At 41.5% G+C, this 21,727-nt stretch overlaps 1 protein-coding gene across 5 annotated transcripts in view; it reads left to right on the forward strand.

Annotated features, from left to right (window-relative positions):
- The window catches only part of MTUS1 (microtubule associated scaffold protein 1), a 198,962-nt gene that overhangs the window by 151,754 nt on the left and 25,481 nt on the right, over positions 1-21,727 (forward strand). For 4 of the 5 annotated variants that reach the window (XM_048848138.2, XM_075127881.1, XM_048848137.2 and 1 more), the window contains one exon: positions 8,502-8,568. In XM_048848138.2, coding sequence (XP_048704095.2) covers positions 8,502-8,568 — 67 coding nt within the window. Of the gene's footprint in view, positions 1-7,261; positions 7,459-8,501; positions 8,569-21,727 lie in introns of those variants that run through there. The other variant, XM_048848141.2, reaches the window with a different exon arrangement.

Raw genomic sequence — 21,727 nt, forward strand, 5'->3', positions numbered from 1 at the left:
TACCACCTAACCTTAGCATGAGAAAGTCTTGTCTGTGTCTGCCAGACATCAGCCCCCTAACTCCAACAGCCACAGACAACACAAGCATTCCCCTCTAAGCCTTGCAGGCCCTGCTGTTTCTCTACTGGTTAGCAACAGGAACAGCACAACCCTCAAGCCCTCCAAGCATCTCCCTGTTCCACTGGATGCTCTCAGTATTCACAGTTTCACTGCTTCCAAAGAAACAATACCCCCCCCCCCCCAGCTTATCTGTTTCACTTCAGATCACTGCTCCACTTAGCACGAAAGACTTAGATATGTTTATAGTGAAACTAAGTGTGTTTATTTAACCAACCACATAGATTCAAATAATAGCAAGTAGAAGTATTGAAAACAAATGGGTACACTTTCATAGCATGAATGCTAGAGCCTAGGCTTTATTAACAAGATACTCGCGTATTGTGGAATTACTCACCCAAAATCCTTGCAGTGTTTTATAGCCAGGCTGGCACTGACCCTCCTTTCCTAAGACAAACATGTTGTTAGCTTGCCTCTTTGGTGAGAGATCCTTTGTGCTTCCTTGTACTCCTAGATATACCCTAACAATCCTTAGTCCTAAAGAGGCCACCCCCTGCTGTTTTGTCCTGTAAATTTCCCCCCTCGTAGATTTTTCCATTTTTTTTTCTGCCTGTGGCTCAGTATGCAAATAGGCATACATTGAGAGGCATACAATCCCCATATGACCAGACTGGCAGATAAGCATCTGTTACTTCATGGCTGAAAGGAACATATCTGAGGCATGTCACTCCTGGTGACCTACCTTACCTTTAAGGCCTTAAGAACTTCATTTTTTGCATCAAGGCATAACTTCTTAAATATTATCTGTACAAACGTTTAGCAATGATCATGATACCAGGCAGCCTACTGCTCTTGGTAGAGACCTCACTCGTCACCGTTTGGTGAACTATGATGCATATATCTGACCTACGAGATCCCTATAAAACCCTGTACACCCTAGTGCAGTTTGCCATTTGGGACCAAGAGGTTCCTGGGTCACAGGCATTAGAGACTATTATAAGCATGAGCCTCAGACTAATGTGATTTTGAGAGAAATTTGGAAAATTCCATCTTTTTCATGGACGGAAAACCTCTCTTCCTGGTGTGGGTAGCTGTTTTTGTTGTTTTTTTAATGGCAGCTGTCTGAAGCTGCCCAGATGTTTGGAATGTTACAGGCAGTCCCAGTGGAGATGAATTTGTGAGCAGAGTATGGGTGAGGTGGTCAAAGGTGCATGTAAAATGCAGTTTATCACGTGGATATCGGCACCACACGTGTGCATAAAATGAGTATTAACCCCCCCAGACATTTCAATATATAAACGTAACTTTTCCATTGTTGGTTCTTGGAAACTTTCCATTTAGCAGTTTAAATACAATTTTCAAAGGATTTTGTTTCCAGAGGAGGAAATCAAGTTTGTTTAGAGTTTACACTACATAGCACTTATAACTATTACCAGACTTGCAGTGATAACTTATTGGGCAGGTGTGCTAAAGTAAAGCCAGATTTACCACCTCTGTCATACAGTCGTTAACTGTAATATCTAGTTGTTGAGGGAATTACAGTTCTACACACACCAAGGAATTCCACAAAGTAAAACAGGATTTACACTTTAGTTTTAAGAGCTGCAAGACACACTAGGTATAAAACTATATAAAGTTTGTTTATTCTATAGTTGGGACTAGGATCCACTCTGGTATTGTCCCTAATCCCTTCCCATCCCCACACAACCCTCAAAATTGTAAGAAAAAAGTTGACTTGGACAAAATTTCTATGTATTTTTGTGCCATTAAAACAGATCAGTTTGAAAAAAAGGGGGCAGACACTAGTTATCCAGCCTGCCTACCTGATCCAGCAATGAGGTCATAATTGTGCTTACAACCTACCTGTTGCCATTGAAATAACTGATGTCACAAATTTAGAATGACTACTGCTTGATTGTTCCATGAAGTTTGAGTGGGGTGGTCCTTGCTTAAACATATATCTTTCATTAATACCTAATTTTTCTTTGAAGATGACTTTTAAAGCTGCTGCATTAATTTCTAGTCGTATTTTAAATTAAAATCTTGCAAAGCATGTATTTATTTCTACTTTGGTGCTCCACCCTGAAGTACTACAATGTCATACTGCATAAAACTTGAAATGAACCGTCTATGATAGTTTTGATTGGACCACTCAAACGTCATCACATCTTCATATTCTTTAGTATTATATCATATTTCTGTTTCAAGTCTTGCAAGTTGGTTTTATTTCGTAGAACTCCATGTATGTTTAGGACTACAGTTCCCTCAGCACCTACCTATTACATTTAATACCAAGCTATATGACAGAGGTGGTAAGTCTAGTTATTGTTTAATGTATCTACCTAATAAGCTTGCATTTTAAGTATTGCATTCAGATTTTACAAAAGCCTGGAAAGAAACTAGGAGGAGCCCTGATTCTTTTATATCTGGAAACAAACGTTTAGTATCTTTGTTGTCCTTGAAGGTTTTGTAATTAACAAGGGAATTCTTTAAAGAACCAGAAAAACTCTGACAATTATCTGACTTAAATTGTCTTTAAATGCCAATATGTCTGTTTTCAGTTTATATACAGATTTTTTTAAAAAATTGTGTTTTACAGTGGGTCTAGTGATGTTAAATGCATGAAGAGGCTTTGGCAGAGTTCAACAACCATGGCTTTAGTACTACTTAATTTTTTGCTCTTTGTATTCTTAAAATTTTCATTTTCCATAAATCTGTCTATGGGAAAATCTAATTATTTGTTTTCAGTGTAACTGACATGCAACAATTCAGTGAATGTTGGCAGCATTGAATTTTAAACAGGCTACTTGAATTTGGATGTGTTGGTAACTGGTAAAGCCCAAATTTACCATTATACTAAGCACTGTTTGAATTATAAACCCAGTGCTGGCTTTTAGCAAGTGGACAGTACAGGGTGGGTTTTGTACCCAAGCAAATTATGTGCCCAACTTCCACTGAAAATCAATGGGAATTAAGTACCTAGCTCAATTAGGTGCTTTTGAAAATCTAACTTATCTAACCAGAGCAGACATACCCTGGGCAGATTAGGACCCTGGAAGTGCAGTATGGGTACACAGAACACCCTTTGTGGGGACCTGATATTCTAGGAGGAGCGCGGGCCTTGGCTAGCCTGCCCTGAAACACCGTTAGCAGAGGAGGATGCTGCTTACCCACATGGCTGACCTAGAAGCACTCACTCTCCCTTTCATTCAGCACCATCAGTCCCATGGAACTTGGAGGGAAGGCAGAGTCTTGGCTGCTTTGCCCTGTGGCATTGCTGACAGAAGCATACTTCAGCTCTGCTCACCTTTCAGACGGCACACTGGTCACAAGAGTTTCCTGCCTCTAACCGTCCAGGAGTTGCTTCTCCCTTTGACCAATGCTGATTCCCAGGCCTTGTCTGTACTTAAAATTTATACTGGCATAGCTATGCCAGTAAAAATGTTGAGTGTAGAGTAGCTTTGCTGACAGAGTGCTCTTGTTGGTATAGTTAACATAATTTAGGGTCTGTCTACACATAAACCACTATGGTGGTGCAGCTGCATCACTGGAGCACTTTAGTGAAGACACTGCCTACACCAACTGGCGGGGTTCTCCCTTTGGCACTCTACCTCCCTGAGAGGCAGTAGCTAGGTTGATGGGGAAATTCTCCTGTTGACCTAGCACTGTCTACTCACAGGGTTAGTTTGGTTTAACTGCGTCACTCGGGTGTGGATTTTTCACATCACTGAGTGACACAGTTGTACCAACCTAATTTCCTAGTGTAGAGAGGGTTGCTAACCCTGAAATTGGCATCAATTTCCCAGTGACTATTGAAAGCAATCTGGGAGATTTTAATAGGATATTTTTGAAAAAGATATTAAATCATGTTGGAAGAAAAGAAAAAAAAATCTCCTGGAATAGTTTCAGTCAGAGTTGGCAACCCTAAGTGTAGACCAGGCCTCAGAGAGGTGGTGTTCCTACACCAAACAGGAAAAATTCCTCTTGGTGTATGCTGCATCTACACGAAGAGGCTATACCAGCACAGCTCTGCAGTGTAGACATAATCCTAGGTTATGTAAAGGCAAAGGGTGCAAAGCATTGATTAGAAGTATTCAGAACTGGCTGGGCTCATGTCTGGTCTACACTATAGGCCTATATTGATAGAAAGAACTCTGTCACCTGGGTGTGAAAAATCCACACCCCTGAGCAACACAGTTATACCGAACTAACCCCCAGAGTAGACAGCGCTATGTTGGTGGGAGCTTCTCCCGCCGACATAACTACCACCTCTTGGGTAGATGGATTAATATGCTGATTGGAGAGCTCTCTCCCCTCAGCTTAGAGCATCTTCATTAAAGTGCTACAGCAGCACAGCTGCATCAGTGCCGATGCACCAATGCAGTGTTTTAAGTGTAGACCTGCCCTCAGTCTCTTTGGGAAGCTGGGGGGGAAAAAAAACTGCCAGTCAAATAGCACCAGTAAAGGGAGAGGAAAGGGAAGTAACACCAAGAAAAGGACCCAGAGAGCTAGGAGACCTATGGAGGTAAAAAGGAAGAACATTGGTGAAGAAAGAAGAATTGGGTAGTAACCCAAGCAGGGTTAAAGAAGGTTAACTAAGAATTGGAGTGAAGTTTTACAAATGAGAAGTTTGTAACATTGGAGGCAGGGAGGAGGAAAAACAAACACTGAAAGATTGAAAAAAAAAATCACAGAACAAATATATGCAAGTATAAATTTAATTCAGAAGAGAACAAGGATCCTGAAGGTGGCTATGGAAAACTGTGTCAAGACAATTAAACAGAAAAGGGGAAACAAAACACAAGATAGACTAAGTCTTAGTTTGCAGGTTCAACAAATGATAGTAAATAGTACTTAACTATGTACACAGTACTACAGTGAGATCTAATTAGATAATAAAAACTCTGCAGTATTCACTGTTTCATTCAGTTCTGTATATCTGTAGTGGGCACTGATGTTACAGTGCTATGATTCATCCTTTCCTCACACTCTTCTCCAGAGGAAAAACTGCATCCTGGTAAATTCCCTTGAACAAGTATGAAATTCTAATACCCTAAAGAGCAACCTATGGCTATGGTTTAGTCTTGATTGGGAGAAAATGTGGTTTTCAATTCTGTTCAATCAAGTTAGAAAACCCCTCCTAATGCTTATTAATATGAGGTTACAACACGGTCCTCTAACAAGCCTTTGAATATGTTAGCATGAGTCTTAACCAGCATTAAGAGGAGTCTTCAATTAATTGAGTTAAGCTAACTTGATTGAGCTAAAATGACGAAGTTGCACCTTTTTTGCCTTTAAGACAGGACATATCAATAGACATATGCTGTGCCAGTCTGCTCAGTACATAATCTCTCTAAATTTAGGGCCAGCCCTATAGTTCAGGATCATGTATAGGTGTCCTTCAATTGATTTAAACTAAAGAGGAGCAGACTTAATCAGCAATACTTTTATCCTCTCCCTCTAGGCTCAATGTAGTAACCTCACTTTTTTTCCCATTTGCATCAAAAGAGGATGTGTTTTAAGGCAGCTTTTAACCTTCATATGCTAAATCTCTTTTTTTTATTGTAATTAAATTGTTATAATATAGGCAAATGCATCTGAAGAGAATGTGTAGGTAGGTCTTTATATGACGCATAGCCAGTGAAGGACTTGCTTGAAAAGTCCAAATGTTACACCGTATGAGTTGACAATTTTTGGAAAAAACACTCTTTACTCAAGAACAAACTAGGCATTACAGCTGTGTGATCAAACTAGGAGATGGCTGAGATGTTGCACTTAATGCTAAATGAGTGGCTACCTAACTAATGGCTACGTCTAACTCCTTTGGGCTTTAATTGTCTTTAAGACCAATGTTTCATAGTTTCACTCACTCTTCAGATTTCGAAGGAATATTTGCCACCTCCTTTATTCTCCTCTAATTAGGTAATCTGATAAGTGAGTTTCTTATCAAGAGTCCTAAACTAATTTGCAGTAGGAATAAACGGGAGAAATAAATGTATTCTAAAGGTGGGGTTTTCTGTGAGCACTTCCCATCCCTTGGCTTTAAGTATGGCAGTGTTAATGTTTGAATTTAACTACCATAGATGTTTGTGTAGTTGCAACTCGAAAAAAAATATCTGAATGGTTTTGTACAACTGTATTATGTTTCTAATATAGTACAGGTGAGAGCAAAGTATAAGTAGGGGCATAGCGAGCAGATCGAGGGACGTGATCGTTCCCCTCTATTCAACATTGGTGAGGCCTCATCTGGAGTACTGTGTCCAGTTTTGGGCCCCACACTACAAGAAGGATGTGGATAAATTGGAGAGAGTCCAGCGAAGGGCAACAAAAATGATTAGGGGTCTAGAACACATGACTTATGAGGAGAGGCTGAGGGAGCTGGGATTGTTTAGTCTGCAGAAGAGAAGAATGAGGGGGGATTTGATAGCTGCTTTCAACTACCTGAAAGGGGGTTCCAAAGAGGATGGCTCTAGACTGTTCTCAATGGTAGCAGATGACAGAACGAGGAGTAATGGTCTCAAGTTGCAGTGGGGGAGGTTTAGATTGGATATTAGGAAAAACTTTTTCACTATGAGGGTGGTGAAACACTGGAATGCGTTACCTAGGGAGGTGGTAGAATCTCCTTCCTTAGAGGTTTTTAAGGTCAGGCTTGACAAAGCCCTGGCTGGGATGATTTAACTGGGAATTGGTCCTGCTTCGAGCAGGGGGTTGGACTAGATGACCTTCTGGGGTCCCTTCCAACCCTGATATTCTATGATCCTATGAAAGGAGGCAATGTTCACAGTGAAGCTTGTTGCAAGTGATGGGGTCATTAGAAATGCAAGTTTGGGTACTTATCATCATGTTAAACTTAATGTTTACATTGCATTCTCACTGGTGCATAATTTTGTTTTTTCTGTCCAGTTCAGGTCTCAGGTCAGTTATTTTTGTGTATACAAATTAAGTGAAAGCCTGGTATATCTAGCTCAGAAAGCTAAAAATATACTCCATTATCCATGGAGAAGGTCAGATTTTCCTTTACTGAACCAGCTGATATTTGAGTAAGTGGCAATCGATCAGTCTAAGGTCTGCTTCTCATTTTTCATAAATGAAGGGCTGTGGCTTTAAGTAATCACTGACTGCTTGTGCCAAGTGCAGAAGCTGCAATATCTGCCTCTGGTGGGAGAGAGCAGTACAAGCAGTACGGTAACCTGCAAAGCTTGAAGTAAGGCTGAGACAAGGTCCAATGGAGCCCTTCCTAGTAGTGTCTTGTATCTAGCCAGACCAGTTTGGTGTGTGGTGTTGCCAGTACCACCTGTATACCCTGTTACATGTGCAGGGTGGAAGTGGAGACACAGAAGCTGGAAAATGGGCTGCTCTAGCAGCAAAATGTGCCTCTATTCTCAATGTGCTGCAACAAGGGTAATCACTATTTGTTTTATAGTGCTTTTCTGGAAGAATGTCAGGGAATTTAGGCAGTGGCTGACTGCAGGGAAGGTGACATGGCTCCAGCAGCAAGCAATTCCTGACTGGAAAGCCTGAATCTTATGATCTCTGCAACATTATGCTCTCCACAGCAGTGGTTGCGTCTGGAGGATTCTGTTCATGAAGTGAACACTGAGCTGTGAAATACCTTTAATGTAGTTATGCTATGTATGCTGTGAATTGTCCTCCTTGAATCTGCTTCTTAAACTCTGTTCTATGCAGCAGCTAGTTTCAGGTTTTTAGGCGGTCTTTCAGTTGTGGGCAGAATATAAGGGGCAAAGGAGGTAGTCGGGTTTTTTCCGTGGCTTTTAAGTTGAATAACAAGCTGATTCTTGCTTTAAAAAGCTCTAGTTAGTCTTCCTGAATGCCAAGACCACTTTCTATATTTTTATATATTTTCTTTCAATTCTAATCTGTTTTTTGTAAAGCTAGAAGTTAAATCTGAGTATTTTAGCTGTCATTGAACCTATAAAATCTATTAATGAAAAAATGGCGATAGTTTAAAAGTGGGCTTTACCTTTCCTTCATAGAAGATCGAGCTTCTAGCAAAGTTTAGCTTTGTTTACATTCAGCACAAAGTCCATATGCTGACAAGATCTTAGCATAAATATTTAAGTTTGTGTTTGAAAGAGGCATGCATCATGTGTCCTATGCATGCATTAGTTGAAACATTGTGGGTCAATATACAGTTACACCCATGAGGGTGGGAAAAATCCTAATACAATCATTTAATTGCTGCAAACTAAGATTTAATTGGATTGTTAACTTGGGAAAACTAGGGAGGCTGTTTAAAGAATAACTTCCATAACAACTAAGGAACATCTGTGTGTTTGTAACAGCAAAGCTGTTACCCTAAATGATTCATTTCTTGGCTTCTCACTCTTGCCTTTTGTTTTCCTGCAGATAATGTGAGTTAATTATTGGAAGGTGTTCTATTCAAAACACTAGTAACCAAATGTGTTTTTCTTCTTTTTTTACAGAGGGAGGAAGCACTAAAACAGCATAAAGAGCTATCTCAAGAATTCCTCAACCTTAGAGGAGAGCTGGGTAAGAAGCTATTTTCCCAATTTTAGGGGGGGAGGGAAGGAAATGCAGCAAGAGTTGTTTTGTAAAGACAGATGTCATGGTATTGTAACAGAAGTCATTAATTCCCTGGCTGAATTCTGTTCAAATGGTTTAACGCTGCATTACTCTGGAGTCTTGACAGCATGACCCCAGGTTCACTGAATTCCTGGCGCTGATCTGACTAAGCCTGTAGGGCCTCCTCAGGAAGCGTGTATCTGATGACCAAAAAGTTCACTTTCCAAAGAGGGGAGGATGTCTTACAGTATGCATATTCCTGTTTGATACCTAAATTATTTGTAAATTGTTTCTACAGACACTTTCTGGCAAAAGTTGATTAAAACTAAAATGTGCCATATAAATCTATTATATTTTCTCTTTACTGGTTTGTGGGCAAATGAGTGTAAAATTAATAGAAGGAAATGCCATAAATCTCATGAGATTAAATGCTTGAGAACTTATCTTTGTGGACAACTATAATACTGAAAATGAACTTGTAATGCGCAAGGGATAGTTTTGCCAACTTTGAAGCTGCATTTAACTGTGTTTAATGGTGACGTCCGTTTGTTTTGCCTTGATCTTAGAGTGGTATTTTGCTCAGATATTTGTGTGTGAAATGAAAATGTAACTGCAGTTGAGGCAAATGAAGCTAATACTTACACAGTATCAGCACATTTTTATTGTGATAACCTACAACCGTAGCATTCTGAAAACAGAAATCACCTGTGTGTTAGTCTCAGATACTTGATCATCATTACTTTCCAACACCGTGAAAATAGGACTTAAAGTTGTAAATAGTCTGTCAAAGTTAACTGTGTGTATAGCTCTCCTTACTTGCAGCAACAGCATTAACTGAAGGCTTATTTTCCAGTTGTGACTGATAGGCTAGGCATTTGCTGGCAGCTACTATCTAACTGAGTTAAGAGCTTAGCTTTCCTTGGCCCTTTGACTCTCCCCAACCATTAACTGTCAGGAAATGGCTTCCCCATCTGTCACAACTGCTTATATCTAACTTACAGTTTTAAAAAATGTAATTAAGCTTTCTGCAACAGTGTGTCTTTGGTGTTTTGTGTTGTACACAATTGAGCAAATGCTTTCTTTGCTGCTCTTTACTTTTAGTTATACTGAAGTAATTCTGTAGTGTAGATCAGGGCTTAATAATGAATAATCCCCACCCGTGAGCGACATAGTTTTATACAAACCCAACTGCCAGTGGACAGCGCTATGTTGGCAGTAAGTGGTTTAACTAAGCCGACAGGAGAGTGCTCTTGGAGCATCTTCACTAAAGCACTTCAGCAGTGCAGCTGCCTGGGTATGGTGTTTTAAGTGTACACCTGCCCTTAGGATACTCTTCACACAACTTCATCAGCTAGGCACTGCAGAGTCAAAGGTGCAATAGAAGACACAGGGGTTGCTCTCTTCATAGTTTGTCTGCTGAGCTTACTGCACACATCAGGGGTTCCATGCATTCCTTCAGCTCCCTGTTTGCCATCTTCCTGCCCCCCTCTTTCAGAGACTTCCTGCAACTTCCCCACCCTTTCCCTCATGCTAGAGGTTCTGGGGGCCTCCATATCAGGATGCCCTATTCTCCTGATGCCAAGGCCTGTGTGCGTGCCCCTATTCTGCATTTTGTCCTTATTGTTCATTATTCTTTCTATCTGGGAGTGCCATCTGGGGTGTCGTCTGAGAGGATGAGCAGGAATATTGTTATGCTCAAAGATGTTAATGGGTGCATCAACCAGTTTGACCTATAGACAATTGCAAAGCAGCTTGATGCTGTGTCTGTGTTAATTAGATGGGAGGGGCTCTGTGTCCCCCATTTCCCCACCCTTTTTGTTCTGATTTCCTCCCAAATTAACATGGCTCTAACCATTGAAGCCTAGAATTTTCCCTGAAATTTTGAAATTGATCAGATGTGGTCAAAGACAGAGAGATGCCTTTGAATTGAGTGTAAGGTCTGTGCAATCTTGGCCAATAAATGCCAGAAATTTTAACTTCAAATTTCCTTTTTCATCTTTTGCATGAAATTCAATATAAAATGGCAAACTTTAATGGGTTCGTACAATGTAGAATTGTCAACATGTGTCTTTAGCCTTCCTACTGCTTAGTAGGGAAATATATTTCTTCCACCCTAGGGAGATTATGGAATCTCCATCACCTGGAGGTCTTTAAGAACTGGTTAGACAATGTTTACCTGTCAGGGATGGTCCTCTTGAGGTCCCTTCCAGTCCTACCCTTCTAGGATTCATGAACACTAAAGTGCCCTATTCCCAAAATAAGGCTATGTCTATACTAGAAATACTACAGCGACACAGCTGCAGCTGTGCCGCTATGGTACAGCCGCTTAATACAGCGACAGAAGGGGTTCATCTGTTGCTGTAGTAAATCCACCTCTCCAAGAGGTGGTAGCTGGGTTGATAAAAGAATTCTTCATCTGTGTCTACACTGCAGCTTAGGTCAGTTTAACTACATTGCACAGGGTGTGAAATTTTTCACAGTCCTGAGCGATGTAGTTAATCCGACCTAACTTTGTCGCGTAGACCAGCTCTTGAGAAACTCTTAATACTGGAGTTTTAGCTTCATACAAACAACTCTCAAAAACTGGTGTCATGTCAAGAGACAAGTTAAGACAGACTATCAGATAAACTTACAGAAAAGAAAAAGTCTCTCACCCTGTCCTTCCATTCACATACCTTTTCAGCCTCCTTTCCCCATCACATTCATTTGCCTACTGACCTGGTTAAGAGAATTTCTTTAATCATCATAGCTCTTTATTAGGGATGGTAAAAACTAGTTTGGAAAAGTGGATTGGTAGGACAAAACTAGACTATTTTTTTCCCCAATCACCATTTTTAAAAAAAGGATCCTTATGGAGTTGTCTCCTTCTCAGATGACTCTCCCCATAGGCTCTAGCTGCCTCCCTATGACTACTAGTAGTCTGGTTGGTCTCTAGCTGGGAAGACAGACTTCAGATCCCATTCTCAAGTACTCCTTTTAGATGGTGTCAACGTTCCTTCCCCACTATGAATTCTAGGGTACAGGTGAGGGGACCTGCATGAAAAACCCCCTAAGCTTATTTTTACCAGCTTAGGTTAAAACTTCCCCGAGGTACAAACTGGACTTTATTGCTGCCACCACCAAGCGTCTAACAAAATATAACCGGGAAAGAGCCCACTTGGAAACTTCTTTCCCCCCAAAATCCCCCCAAGCCCTACACCCCCATTCCTGGGGAAGGCTTGATAAAAATCCTCACCAATTTGCATAGGTGAACACAGACCCAAACCCTTGGATCTTAAGAGCAATGAAAAAGCAATCAGGTTCTTAAAAGAATAATTTTAATTGAAGAAAAAGTAAAAGCATCACCTCTGTAAAATCAGTATGGTAAATACCTTACAGGGTAATCAGATTCAAAACATAGGTTTTGCCTAGAGCGATTCTCTTAAGTTACAAAAAGACACACAAACAGGAATATACATTCCATTCAGCACAACTTATTTTATCAGCCATTTAAACAAAACAGAATCTAATGCATATCTAACTAGATTGCTTGCTAACTCTTTACAGGAGTTCTGACCTGCATTCCTGCTCTGGTCACGGCAAAAGCAACACACCAACACAGAAAACCTTTTGTCCCCCGTCCCGTCCCCCCCCAGCTTTGAAAGTATCTTGTCTCCTCATTGGTCATTTTGGTCAGGTGCCAGCGAGGTTATCTTTAGCTTCTTAACCCTTTACAGGTGAAAGGGTTTTTCCTCTGGCCAGGAGGGATTTAAAGGTGGTTAGCCTTCCCTTTATATTTATGACAGATGGGTAGTGATTGGAAAACTTCAGATATGAGTCATCTTCATGTATAATGTTGTACGGGATTGTTAAACATTCTTTCCCACATAAATGTTGTTTCTTCAGTACTCCATCCCCCTACCAACTATGGGAGTGCTACACTAGGGACATCATTCCATTACTCTTACTCCTCCTGGTCTTCATGTGACATCCAAAGTGTTAACTTCCATGAAGTATTAGAGAACTGCAAGCTCTGTTTGATTCACTTACCTTTGGAAGATGCCTGTCATGGAGTGCACCACTCACTGCTGGGCTGGCGCCGCCTCCTGGTCACTTTGAGGATTAGCTCAAGGCCAATGCCACCGTCTGCAGTTTGCACACCGTCGCTCTGACTTGCCATCTGCAGCCACTCTCTTAGCCTCAGGAACCACCGCGTCCTCTTCGTGTCTCAGCCCTCTGGCTAGGTCTCTGTTCCCCCCCATTCCAGGTGTCGGAGGTATCACTGTACAATAATCTAGCCACTTCCTCAATGATGAGTGGGGCCCACCCATTTCTCTGAGTCCCAGACCAGGGACCCTGTAGATGGCAGCTTCCTGTTGTGCTTCTTTACGTTCTTTCAATGCTGCTACAATTCCCTGAGCTGCTTTTCCCACAGCATCTTCTTCGCCCTTACCTCAGGGCATTCAGCTACCCAGTCACAGCAGCCAGTCAAGAGCTCCCTCTTGCTCCCCCAGTCCCTGCCAACAGCTTTTCTGTCCAAGGTGCTACCTTCCTGCAGTCTACTAGGAACACAGTCCTCACTCCTTGGTCTCCCTGCAGTGACCATCCCTGCTCTGCCCTGCAGCTCCTGTTATATGGGCCTGCTGGACCCAGATTGGCTGCTCCCTGTAGCCCTTCTCTAATTGGCTGCACTCCATGGAGCCTCACTGTGCCACTTGGAGGACTCGCCTCCACTGTTCCTTCCTGGGGACAAGATATGGTAGGACCCCGGGGCCTCCCTTAACCCCTTCCACTTCTGTGTAGGGTGGATACTACATCACAGTGGCTAAATCTTACTTTCAGCAAAGCATACCTTAATGCAACTTCCTGAATTAAAAAGTGACTCTGTACATAACGCAGGTCTAAGAAAACAAACATTCTCTCTCTCCCCCCCCCCCCCCCCAAATCCTGTGAAAGGGAAAGGATTTAAAACCTACAGGGGAAAACTAGCGTGACATTCAAAGTCTTCTGGCTTTTAACAGGCTTTGTTTGAGAAAGTCAGGACTCCGCACTTGTGGATGAGGTGAATGAGCAACACTCGTAAGATATTATGGTCAACTAACACTAACAGTGGTAGTAGTGGAAAGCTGATTTGTTCAGTCGATAGAGCTGAACTACACTAAGACTCACTTAGGCTGCTTTAAGATAAGTATTCGAAGTTCTGATATGCAGGATGCTACAAGCACAGTTTAGAACTAGAAAGCCAAAGATAGTCCGATAGATTCTCAATTTTGGACAGATGTGATCATTATGGACACATGTTCAAAGTTCTAGTCGTAAGCTCACTTTTCGTTAATACACTTTTAAAATTTGCATGGTTTGAGGGCCTAGCTTAAATTTGGCAGTGTAGAAGAGGAACCAACAGATGGATAGCAGTTTAATGTGGTATGTAAACTTTGTGTTGTCTTGTCTTAGACAGCTGTCATTTTCCACAAACAACTAAAAACTCCTGCAGCATACATTCAACAAAACTTTGAGCCTTAAATTTCCTTCTTTAAAACTTAATTTATCTTTAGCCTGTTTACTTGTCTTGCAATACCAAATTAATCTGGCTGCTGAGCTTGTTAAGCAAACTGCTATATTCTAGATTGTCCTTTATCTCTTTTCCAGGGTAATTTCAGTTTAATTAAGGTATTCAGGTGGTGATACTCATGATACTAAGAGGCAATGTTTCCTAACTACACTGTTGGTGGATGGACTATTCCATGCTTTCATGTAGGGGATGGTTGTTGTACATATCTTTTTTTTCCCCCTTTTATACAATTTTAGCAGTTAAATGTGTTTCTGGAGAAGTGGGCATGGAGATTTAGGCTAGGATTTTCAAAGGAGTAGGTTTCAGAGTAACAGCCATGTTAGTCTGTATTTGCAAAAAGAAAAGGAGTACTTGTGGCACCTTAGAGACTAACCAATTTATTTGAGCATAAGCTTTCGTGAGCTACAGCTGCATCCGATGAAGTGAGCTGTAGCTCACGAAAGCTTATGCTCAGATAAATTGGTTAGTCTCTAAGGTGTCAAAGGAGTAGTAATTCAGTGGAATTTGGGTAACTAACTCAGCCTCCTTTGAAAATCGCAGCCTGAAAGCCTAAACACTGAAACTTAAAATATAGATCTCTTCATTCCAAGGACCCAGATTAGTCATGTTAAACTAGTTATCACGTCACTTTTCTTTCTTTCTTTTTTCAGTACACAAGCTAAAGGTGCAAGCTAACTTTTCTTCACCTGTAATACAACATATATTGGAACAAGATATAACAAATAAACAATCTTACTTGGGTTAATTTGCCTTTGAAATATGCAGCTCACCTGCAAATACAAAAGATATATCTTCGCTTACTCTTCTGTCTGCAACTGAGTAAGACCGCCTCCTCTGCAATACTCCTCCAAAATAGTATGGGATAAACCTGACTCAACATTATCATTGGCCCTTTGAAAATTGCAACTCAGGAACACTTTGTGTCTGATGTGGAGGACTATTTGAATACTTCCTGTACAGTAAGAGGTGTTTAATAGAAATCTTGTCCTTCACAGTTACTCTATGGCAGTTTACTGTGTTCTCTGAGAATTCATATTTGCTGATTTGTCTTAACAAGGGACCTTTTAAAGTTGGGATAAAAAGGGCATTATTTTAGTGAAGAATTTAGTGAATCTGTTTTGATACTCAGAATAATGGTATTCTCCTTGCAAAGGCACTTGTTAATACTATAAATAGTAACTCGATCAACTTGGCCATCAACTGAAAAGTCAAACCTTTGAAGGTATGTCTATACTGCAATTAGACACGTGTGAGTAGCCTGTACCGGCTGACTTAGGCTCATGGGGTTCAGGCTGCAGGACTGTTGAATTGCAGTGTAGATGTTCTGACTTTGGCTGCAGCCCAAGCTCTGGGACCCTCCCTCCTCACAGGGTCTTAAAGCCCAGACTCCAGCCTGGACATCTTTTCTGCAATTAAACAGCAGCCTTGAGCCCAAGTAGCTGGCGTGGGCCAGATGCAGGCTTTTAATTGCAGTGTAGACATACCCTAAGGGCTAGTCTACCCTGGCAATGATAAAGCACTGCGGTGGCAGTGCTTGAACGTGGCTTGTGTTGTCGAGGCAGAGAGCTCTCCCAGCATTCTAAAAGAGCCACCTCCATGAGGGGCGTAGCTACTAGCACTGGGGGCGTGGTTCCCAGTGCTGGCGCGCTGTTTACACTGGTGCTTTACAGCGCTGCAATTTGCTGCACTCGGGGGGGGGGGGGTGTTCTTTCGCACCCCTGAGTGAGAAAGTTGCAGTGCTGTAAAGTGCCAGTGTAGACAAGCCCTAAAATACAAAAGTAACTTTTAATCAAGTTCTGCAAAATAGTGTAGCAGATAAATAAAGCATTTATTTTCTCAATTGGTGGTTCACCAAGCACTTGTTAACAGTCCATAGAGAACTGCTTGGACATATGGTGCTGGCTCCCTTTGCTGCTGGTTGCTACGTTGTATGAAAAGAACATTAATTATTTTCCTAATATTTTCCTATGTAATTAATTGCTGTACTTGTCTTATATATGATACGTGATTACCTTGTGGAGCCCTCCCATTCACTGTCACATGAACCACCTCCTTTCCATTCACAATATCTCCTAAGATGGGTTCTACGCTACTGAAGTTTGAGAATCTGAGTCTGTTTTGTGACAGTATATACAAATGTTATAATTAAACACAAAGATCTTTCAGAATTCACAAAATCTTCAACTTGTGGGATTCTTTCTTGGTCAGATGAGGGCATTTTTAAAAACTATTTTGTTCATGAAAAATGACCCCCCCCCATCAGTAGCTCCCCTTCTTAAAAAAATATTTCCGCTAACTAACTTTAGTTGTTTCCCCTTTTAATAAAAGAAGGGACTAAGACCAAGGAGTGTTCTGATAAAATCAAGTTAAAATGCATATAGGTATATGTAATAACTCTGTTTAATTAAAAACAATGTATCCTTTTAAGCAACTTTAATTGTATATGATTAAGGCTATGATTTAGTTACCAGTATTTTCAGTAAAAGTCATGGACAGGTCACGGGCAATAAACAAAAATTCGCAGCCAGTGACCTCACCGTGACTTGTACTATACACTCCTGACTAAATCTTGGCGAAGGAGGGGTGCTGCTTTGGGGGGGTGGGCGTGGGCCAGCGGCACCAACTGTTGGGGGGGGGGGGCTGCCCACCTGCCGCTGCTCTGGCTGCTGCCAGGACCGCTGCTCAGGCAGTCCCCCGGGCCAGGTGCACCGGCTGTTGCTCAGGCACTCCCCGGGGCCAGTTGCCCAGGGCCGCCCAAGCAGCGGCTGGTGCAGCTGGTCCCAGGGATGCTGCAGCAGCACCGGTGTGGCTGGCTGTGGGTGGCCCTGGGGTCAGCTATACCAGCCAAAGCAGAAGTCACAGAGGTCGTGGAAAGTCACGGAGTCCGTGACTTCCATGACACACGAAGCCCTATATATGATACCGAAGTACATAATGGTACTTCTGAAATGATGATCGCTGTGTTAACTTCAGTGCTCTTTTTATATTAACTCACATGTAACACATGGACATTACCAGGGGATCTTAAACATCTTTATTAGGTGTTTCAATTAACAGAGATTTTTGTGGTCTGTAATTTGCCAGGAGCTGACCACTGAGTTTTCCCTCTTTTCATCCCATATTATGCTTGATGCACTCTTGACCAACTGCCACTGCCATTGTAATGCCTTGGGTAGAAGACAGTAGAATATATGACCTCCTTTGAGGCTCTCTGTTTGCATGAGGTGTTCCAACACCTGCTCTTTGAAGATAATTGCCCATGTGTGAGGGCCAAGATGATTTTGGTCAACGTGACTCATCTCAGCGGGTCCAAGAGCAGCAAGAACATGTAACTGGTTTTAATGTTCTGCTGCCAGTGTACCAGCAGCCACAAAAGTAGCTTAAACAATTTTAGCTTATTAAACTAAAAGGGTGTTCTGTAGTTGTTTTTTTTTTAAAAAAAGCTTGCGTCACTGTGCCTCAGTTGGTCACAGCTGAGGATGCCAAAATCAGGATAGACTGCTGAGCAATAGGACAGACTCATCCCAAACTGGTGATTGTTCTGTCATTAGACTATACCAAGCCAGTAACAGAAGTGAACATCTATATAATCACAGTGGTTAGCAAGAACTTAAAAATGCAGTCTCTTTGGGCATTCCAACCCTTGGCTCACCACCCAGACACTAGAATTTTTGATGAGTGGTTACTGAAAACCAATTTCATCAGTTATAGCATCCTTCTAATCCCAAGGGACCAGCCACCTAGCCAGGTCAATATATAACTCTGATCTTACCAATGCCCACACATATGCCAATCCTAAAAAACTATAGGTTTAATAAAAGAAAAGAAGAGTTATAAATGGTTACTAGATCATATACATACAAGTGATTGCAAAGTCCTTAAATCAGGTTTGAAGCAGTGGGAATAAATTGCTAGCTTGCAAAAGTCTCTCTGGAATCACCCAAACAGATTGGGGGTCATCAGTCCTTGTTTAGAGCTTCTTTGTTAGAAATCCAGACCAGAGAAATGAAGCAGGAAATGAAGATGTCTCAAATGCCTTTTTATATCCTCGGCCATGTGCATGGAATATTACAGTCTCAAATAAAGCCCAGAACCCAGATGCATGGAAAATTATTGGCCCAAGATGAGTCCAGGGTCACACAAGAATATCATGTACCCTTACATGCTTTGACTCTCAAAGGCAGCCATTGCTCATACTCTTTCTGAGACATCTACAGGAAAGGCTTACTGGGCAGTATGAATTTCTTCAGTGGCCTATTGTGAGCCGAGTGTCCTGAATTGACCATCAAAATAACTATCTGGCCTTGATATAAATTCTGTTGGGGCTGGCGGGGGGCAGGGAGTAGTGTTACCCAGGAACACAACACATGTAAGATGCAAGTACATAGACAATATTCATAATTTCAGATTCAAAGATGATACTTTGATTTAGCCAGCATAATCATATTTGACAGCCTAACTTTTCCATTGACATCTTACATGATACGCTTTGTATAAATTTATGGAAATTGTGTAACAGTGATATAGATGGTTACCTTTCTTATATACAGCATCACACTCCGCTTGAGCAAAAAATTAAAATTCATAGAAAGTATTAATTATGCTATAGGATTTTTTTACCCAATGGAAAAAAAAATTGAGCACATCTGGATCCAGCATACTTGTGTGGGTCAGAGGAAGGTAGAAAGAAGTCTTCAGGTAAGACGCATTTCAGCATTAAATGTAAAAATAAACTTCAAAACAGCAACTAAATATTATGTACAAACATGTAATTTCATATTAAGTACTTGCTGTTGTAATTTCCTCTCATTCCCATTAACAAACCTATTAAGATGTACCTAATTCACTATGCTAGTGTCTTGCTTTTGGTTACTGCCTGTTAAGGAGTTCTCTGAGCACCTATAAATCTGGCACAATAGTGGATTCTCATAGGAATTAAGTAAAGTAAACCAGTAAATGACCATAATTTCTTGAAGAAAATGATTTTTGGTTTCAAAATCATAAAATTGATAGAATCATAGAATATCAGGGTTGGAAGGGACCTCAGGAGGTCATCTAGTCCAACCCCCTGCTCAAAGCAGGACCAATCCCCAATTAAATCATCCCAGCCAGGGCTTTGTCAAGCCTGACCTTAAAAACTTCTAAGGAAGGAGATTCTACCACGTCCCTAGGTAACCCATTCCAGTGTTTCACCACCCTCCTAGTGAAAAAGTTTTTCCTAATATCCAACCTAAACCTCCCCCACTGCAACTTGAGACCATTACTCCTTGTCCTGTCCTCTTCTACCACTGAGAATAGTCTAGAACCATCCTCTCTGGAACCACCTCTCAGGTAGTTGAAAGCAGCTATCAAATCCCCCCTCATTCTTCTCTTCTGCAGACTAAACAATCCCAGTTCCCTCAGCCTCTCCTCATAAGTCATGTGTTCCAGACCCCTAATCATTTTTGTTGCCCTTCACTGGACTCTCTCCAATTTATCCACATCCTTCTTGTAGTGTGGGGCCCAAAACTGGACACAGTACTCCAGATGAGGCCTCACCAATGTCGAACAGAGGGGGAGGATCACGTCCCTCGATCTGCTTGCTATGCCCCTATTTATACATCCCAAAATGCCATTGGCCTTCTTGGCAACAAGGGCACACTGCTGACTCATATCCAGCTTCTCGTCCACTGTCACCCCTAGGTCCTTTTCCACAGAACTGCTGCCTAGCCATTCGGTCCCTAGTCTGTAGCTGTGCAGTGGGTTCTTCCGTCCTAAGTGCAGGACCCTGCACTTATCCTTATTGAACCTCATCAGATTTCTTTTGGCCCAATCCTCCAATTTGTCTAGGTCCCTCTGTATCCTATCCCTGCCCTCCAGCGTATCTACCACTCCTCCCGGTTTAGTATCATCTGCAAATTTGCTGAGAGTGCAATCCACACCATCCTCCAGATCATTTATGAAGATATTGAACAAAACCGGCCCCAGGACCAACCCCTGGGGCACTCCACTTGACACCGGCTGCGAACTAGACATGGAGCCATTGATCACTACCCGTTGAGCCCGACAATCTAGCCAACTTTCTACCCACCTTATAGTGCATTCATCCAGCCCATACTTCTTTAACTTGCTGACAAGAATACTGTGGAAGACCGTGTCAAAAGCTTTGCTAGCTTTGCTAGCTTTTAGTCCTTAATTAATCAATCAATTCATATATAATTAATTAATATACTTAAAACTGTGCTTATATTGGCTCTTACTGGGACCAGAAGAGAGGCTTGAAAAATACTTGCATGAAAACATCTATGACTTAGGCACAAAAGCTGAATAAGTTCAGTTATTATGGTCTGATATATATGGAGGGCAAACTAGATTTTATAATGTGGGGATCCAGTACATTCTTTTGTAAGCATTTATTATTTGAATTATTTTCATTGAAAACATGAATTGAATCTCTGTGTAAGGAAGAAGAGTCATTGGCTTTCAGAACACCTTCTTAATGTAAAATCCATAATGGCTGCTGCAGATCATCCGATTCACTTTTCACCTCTAGTAAGCAATATTCATTTGGAAAGGGAACATCCTGAAAACACTTCAGTGTGTGTAATGCTTAGTTGGAACCTTGGGATTGATATTCCAAGATAGCATTTCTCAATCTTTTCAGGTTGCCAACACCTTATGTGAAGCAAACTTTCACATCTCCCTTACGTTTGCTATAAAAGGGGTGGGGGGTGGGAGGGGAAGTATCCGTAATAAGCTTATATAATTTGGATGTGTTTAGAGAGGAGTTGGCAGAGAGTGCTTACCCTTAAATGGTGGGGGGAAAAGGGGGTCTAATATTTTCTTTAGATTATATTTTCAATGCCTTGTGACCTGCCTGGTTGCCTTTTGTGACTCCCGAGAGCCATGACCCACTAATTGAGAAACACTGTTCAAAAACAGTAGCCATATCCCAAAGCTTATTACACCCCATGGGATACAGCCATGAGGAAGTGTAGCAGAACCAATTCTTGCCAAAATCTGGCAGAAACATCCATAAGTAAACAGAATACGAGGCTCCTCATGCTCTTGAGCTTCATGCTTCCTTCCCAGCTCCCTTCTTGGAAACAAGATGTTATGAATAAAGCCAAATTGTTTGTTTACTTTACAGTATTGCCAGTCCCAAACATTTAAAAATTCAAGAGTCAGACCCTCAGTTATCCTAGAGGTGGAGCAGATGAGCTACTTGTGTGAGTGCTAGATTAAGATGGTGGCTGAAGGGAGCCTGGCCCAGCCTGTCTCTTTGACCTCCAGGAGGTGGGAAACTCCTTCTCCACATAATGCTTCAGAGAGGGATAGGATACAATGCTGGAGATTTGTACTGGATCTGGGTGGTGTGAAAGTAAGGGGCAAGAAAAGCTTGCTGTGAACAACGGAGGTATGAGTGTTCGTTTAAAAAAAAAGTTGCAAGGATTGTTTTATAATGGGAAAATACTAGGCAACTGAAGTATCGGGGTTATAATAATATAATAATGGGTATAATAATGGGTACCCTATTAATAATGGGTGGGGTGTGGAAAATTGTGGAGAGTGATTGGCACTCTTAAGTGGCAGCAA

Source organism: Caretta caretta, chromosome 4, assembly GCF_965140235.1.
Source record: "Caretta caretta isolate rCarCar2 chromosome 4, rCarCar1.hap1, whole genome shotgun sequence".
Taxonomy (NCBI): Eukaryota; Metazoa; Chordata; order Testudines; family Cheloniidae; genus Caretta; species Caretta caretta.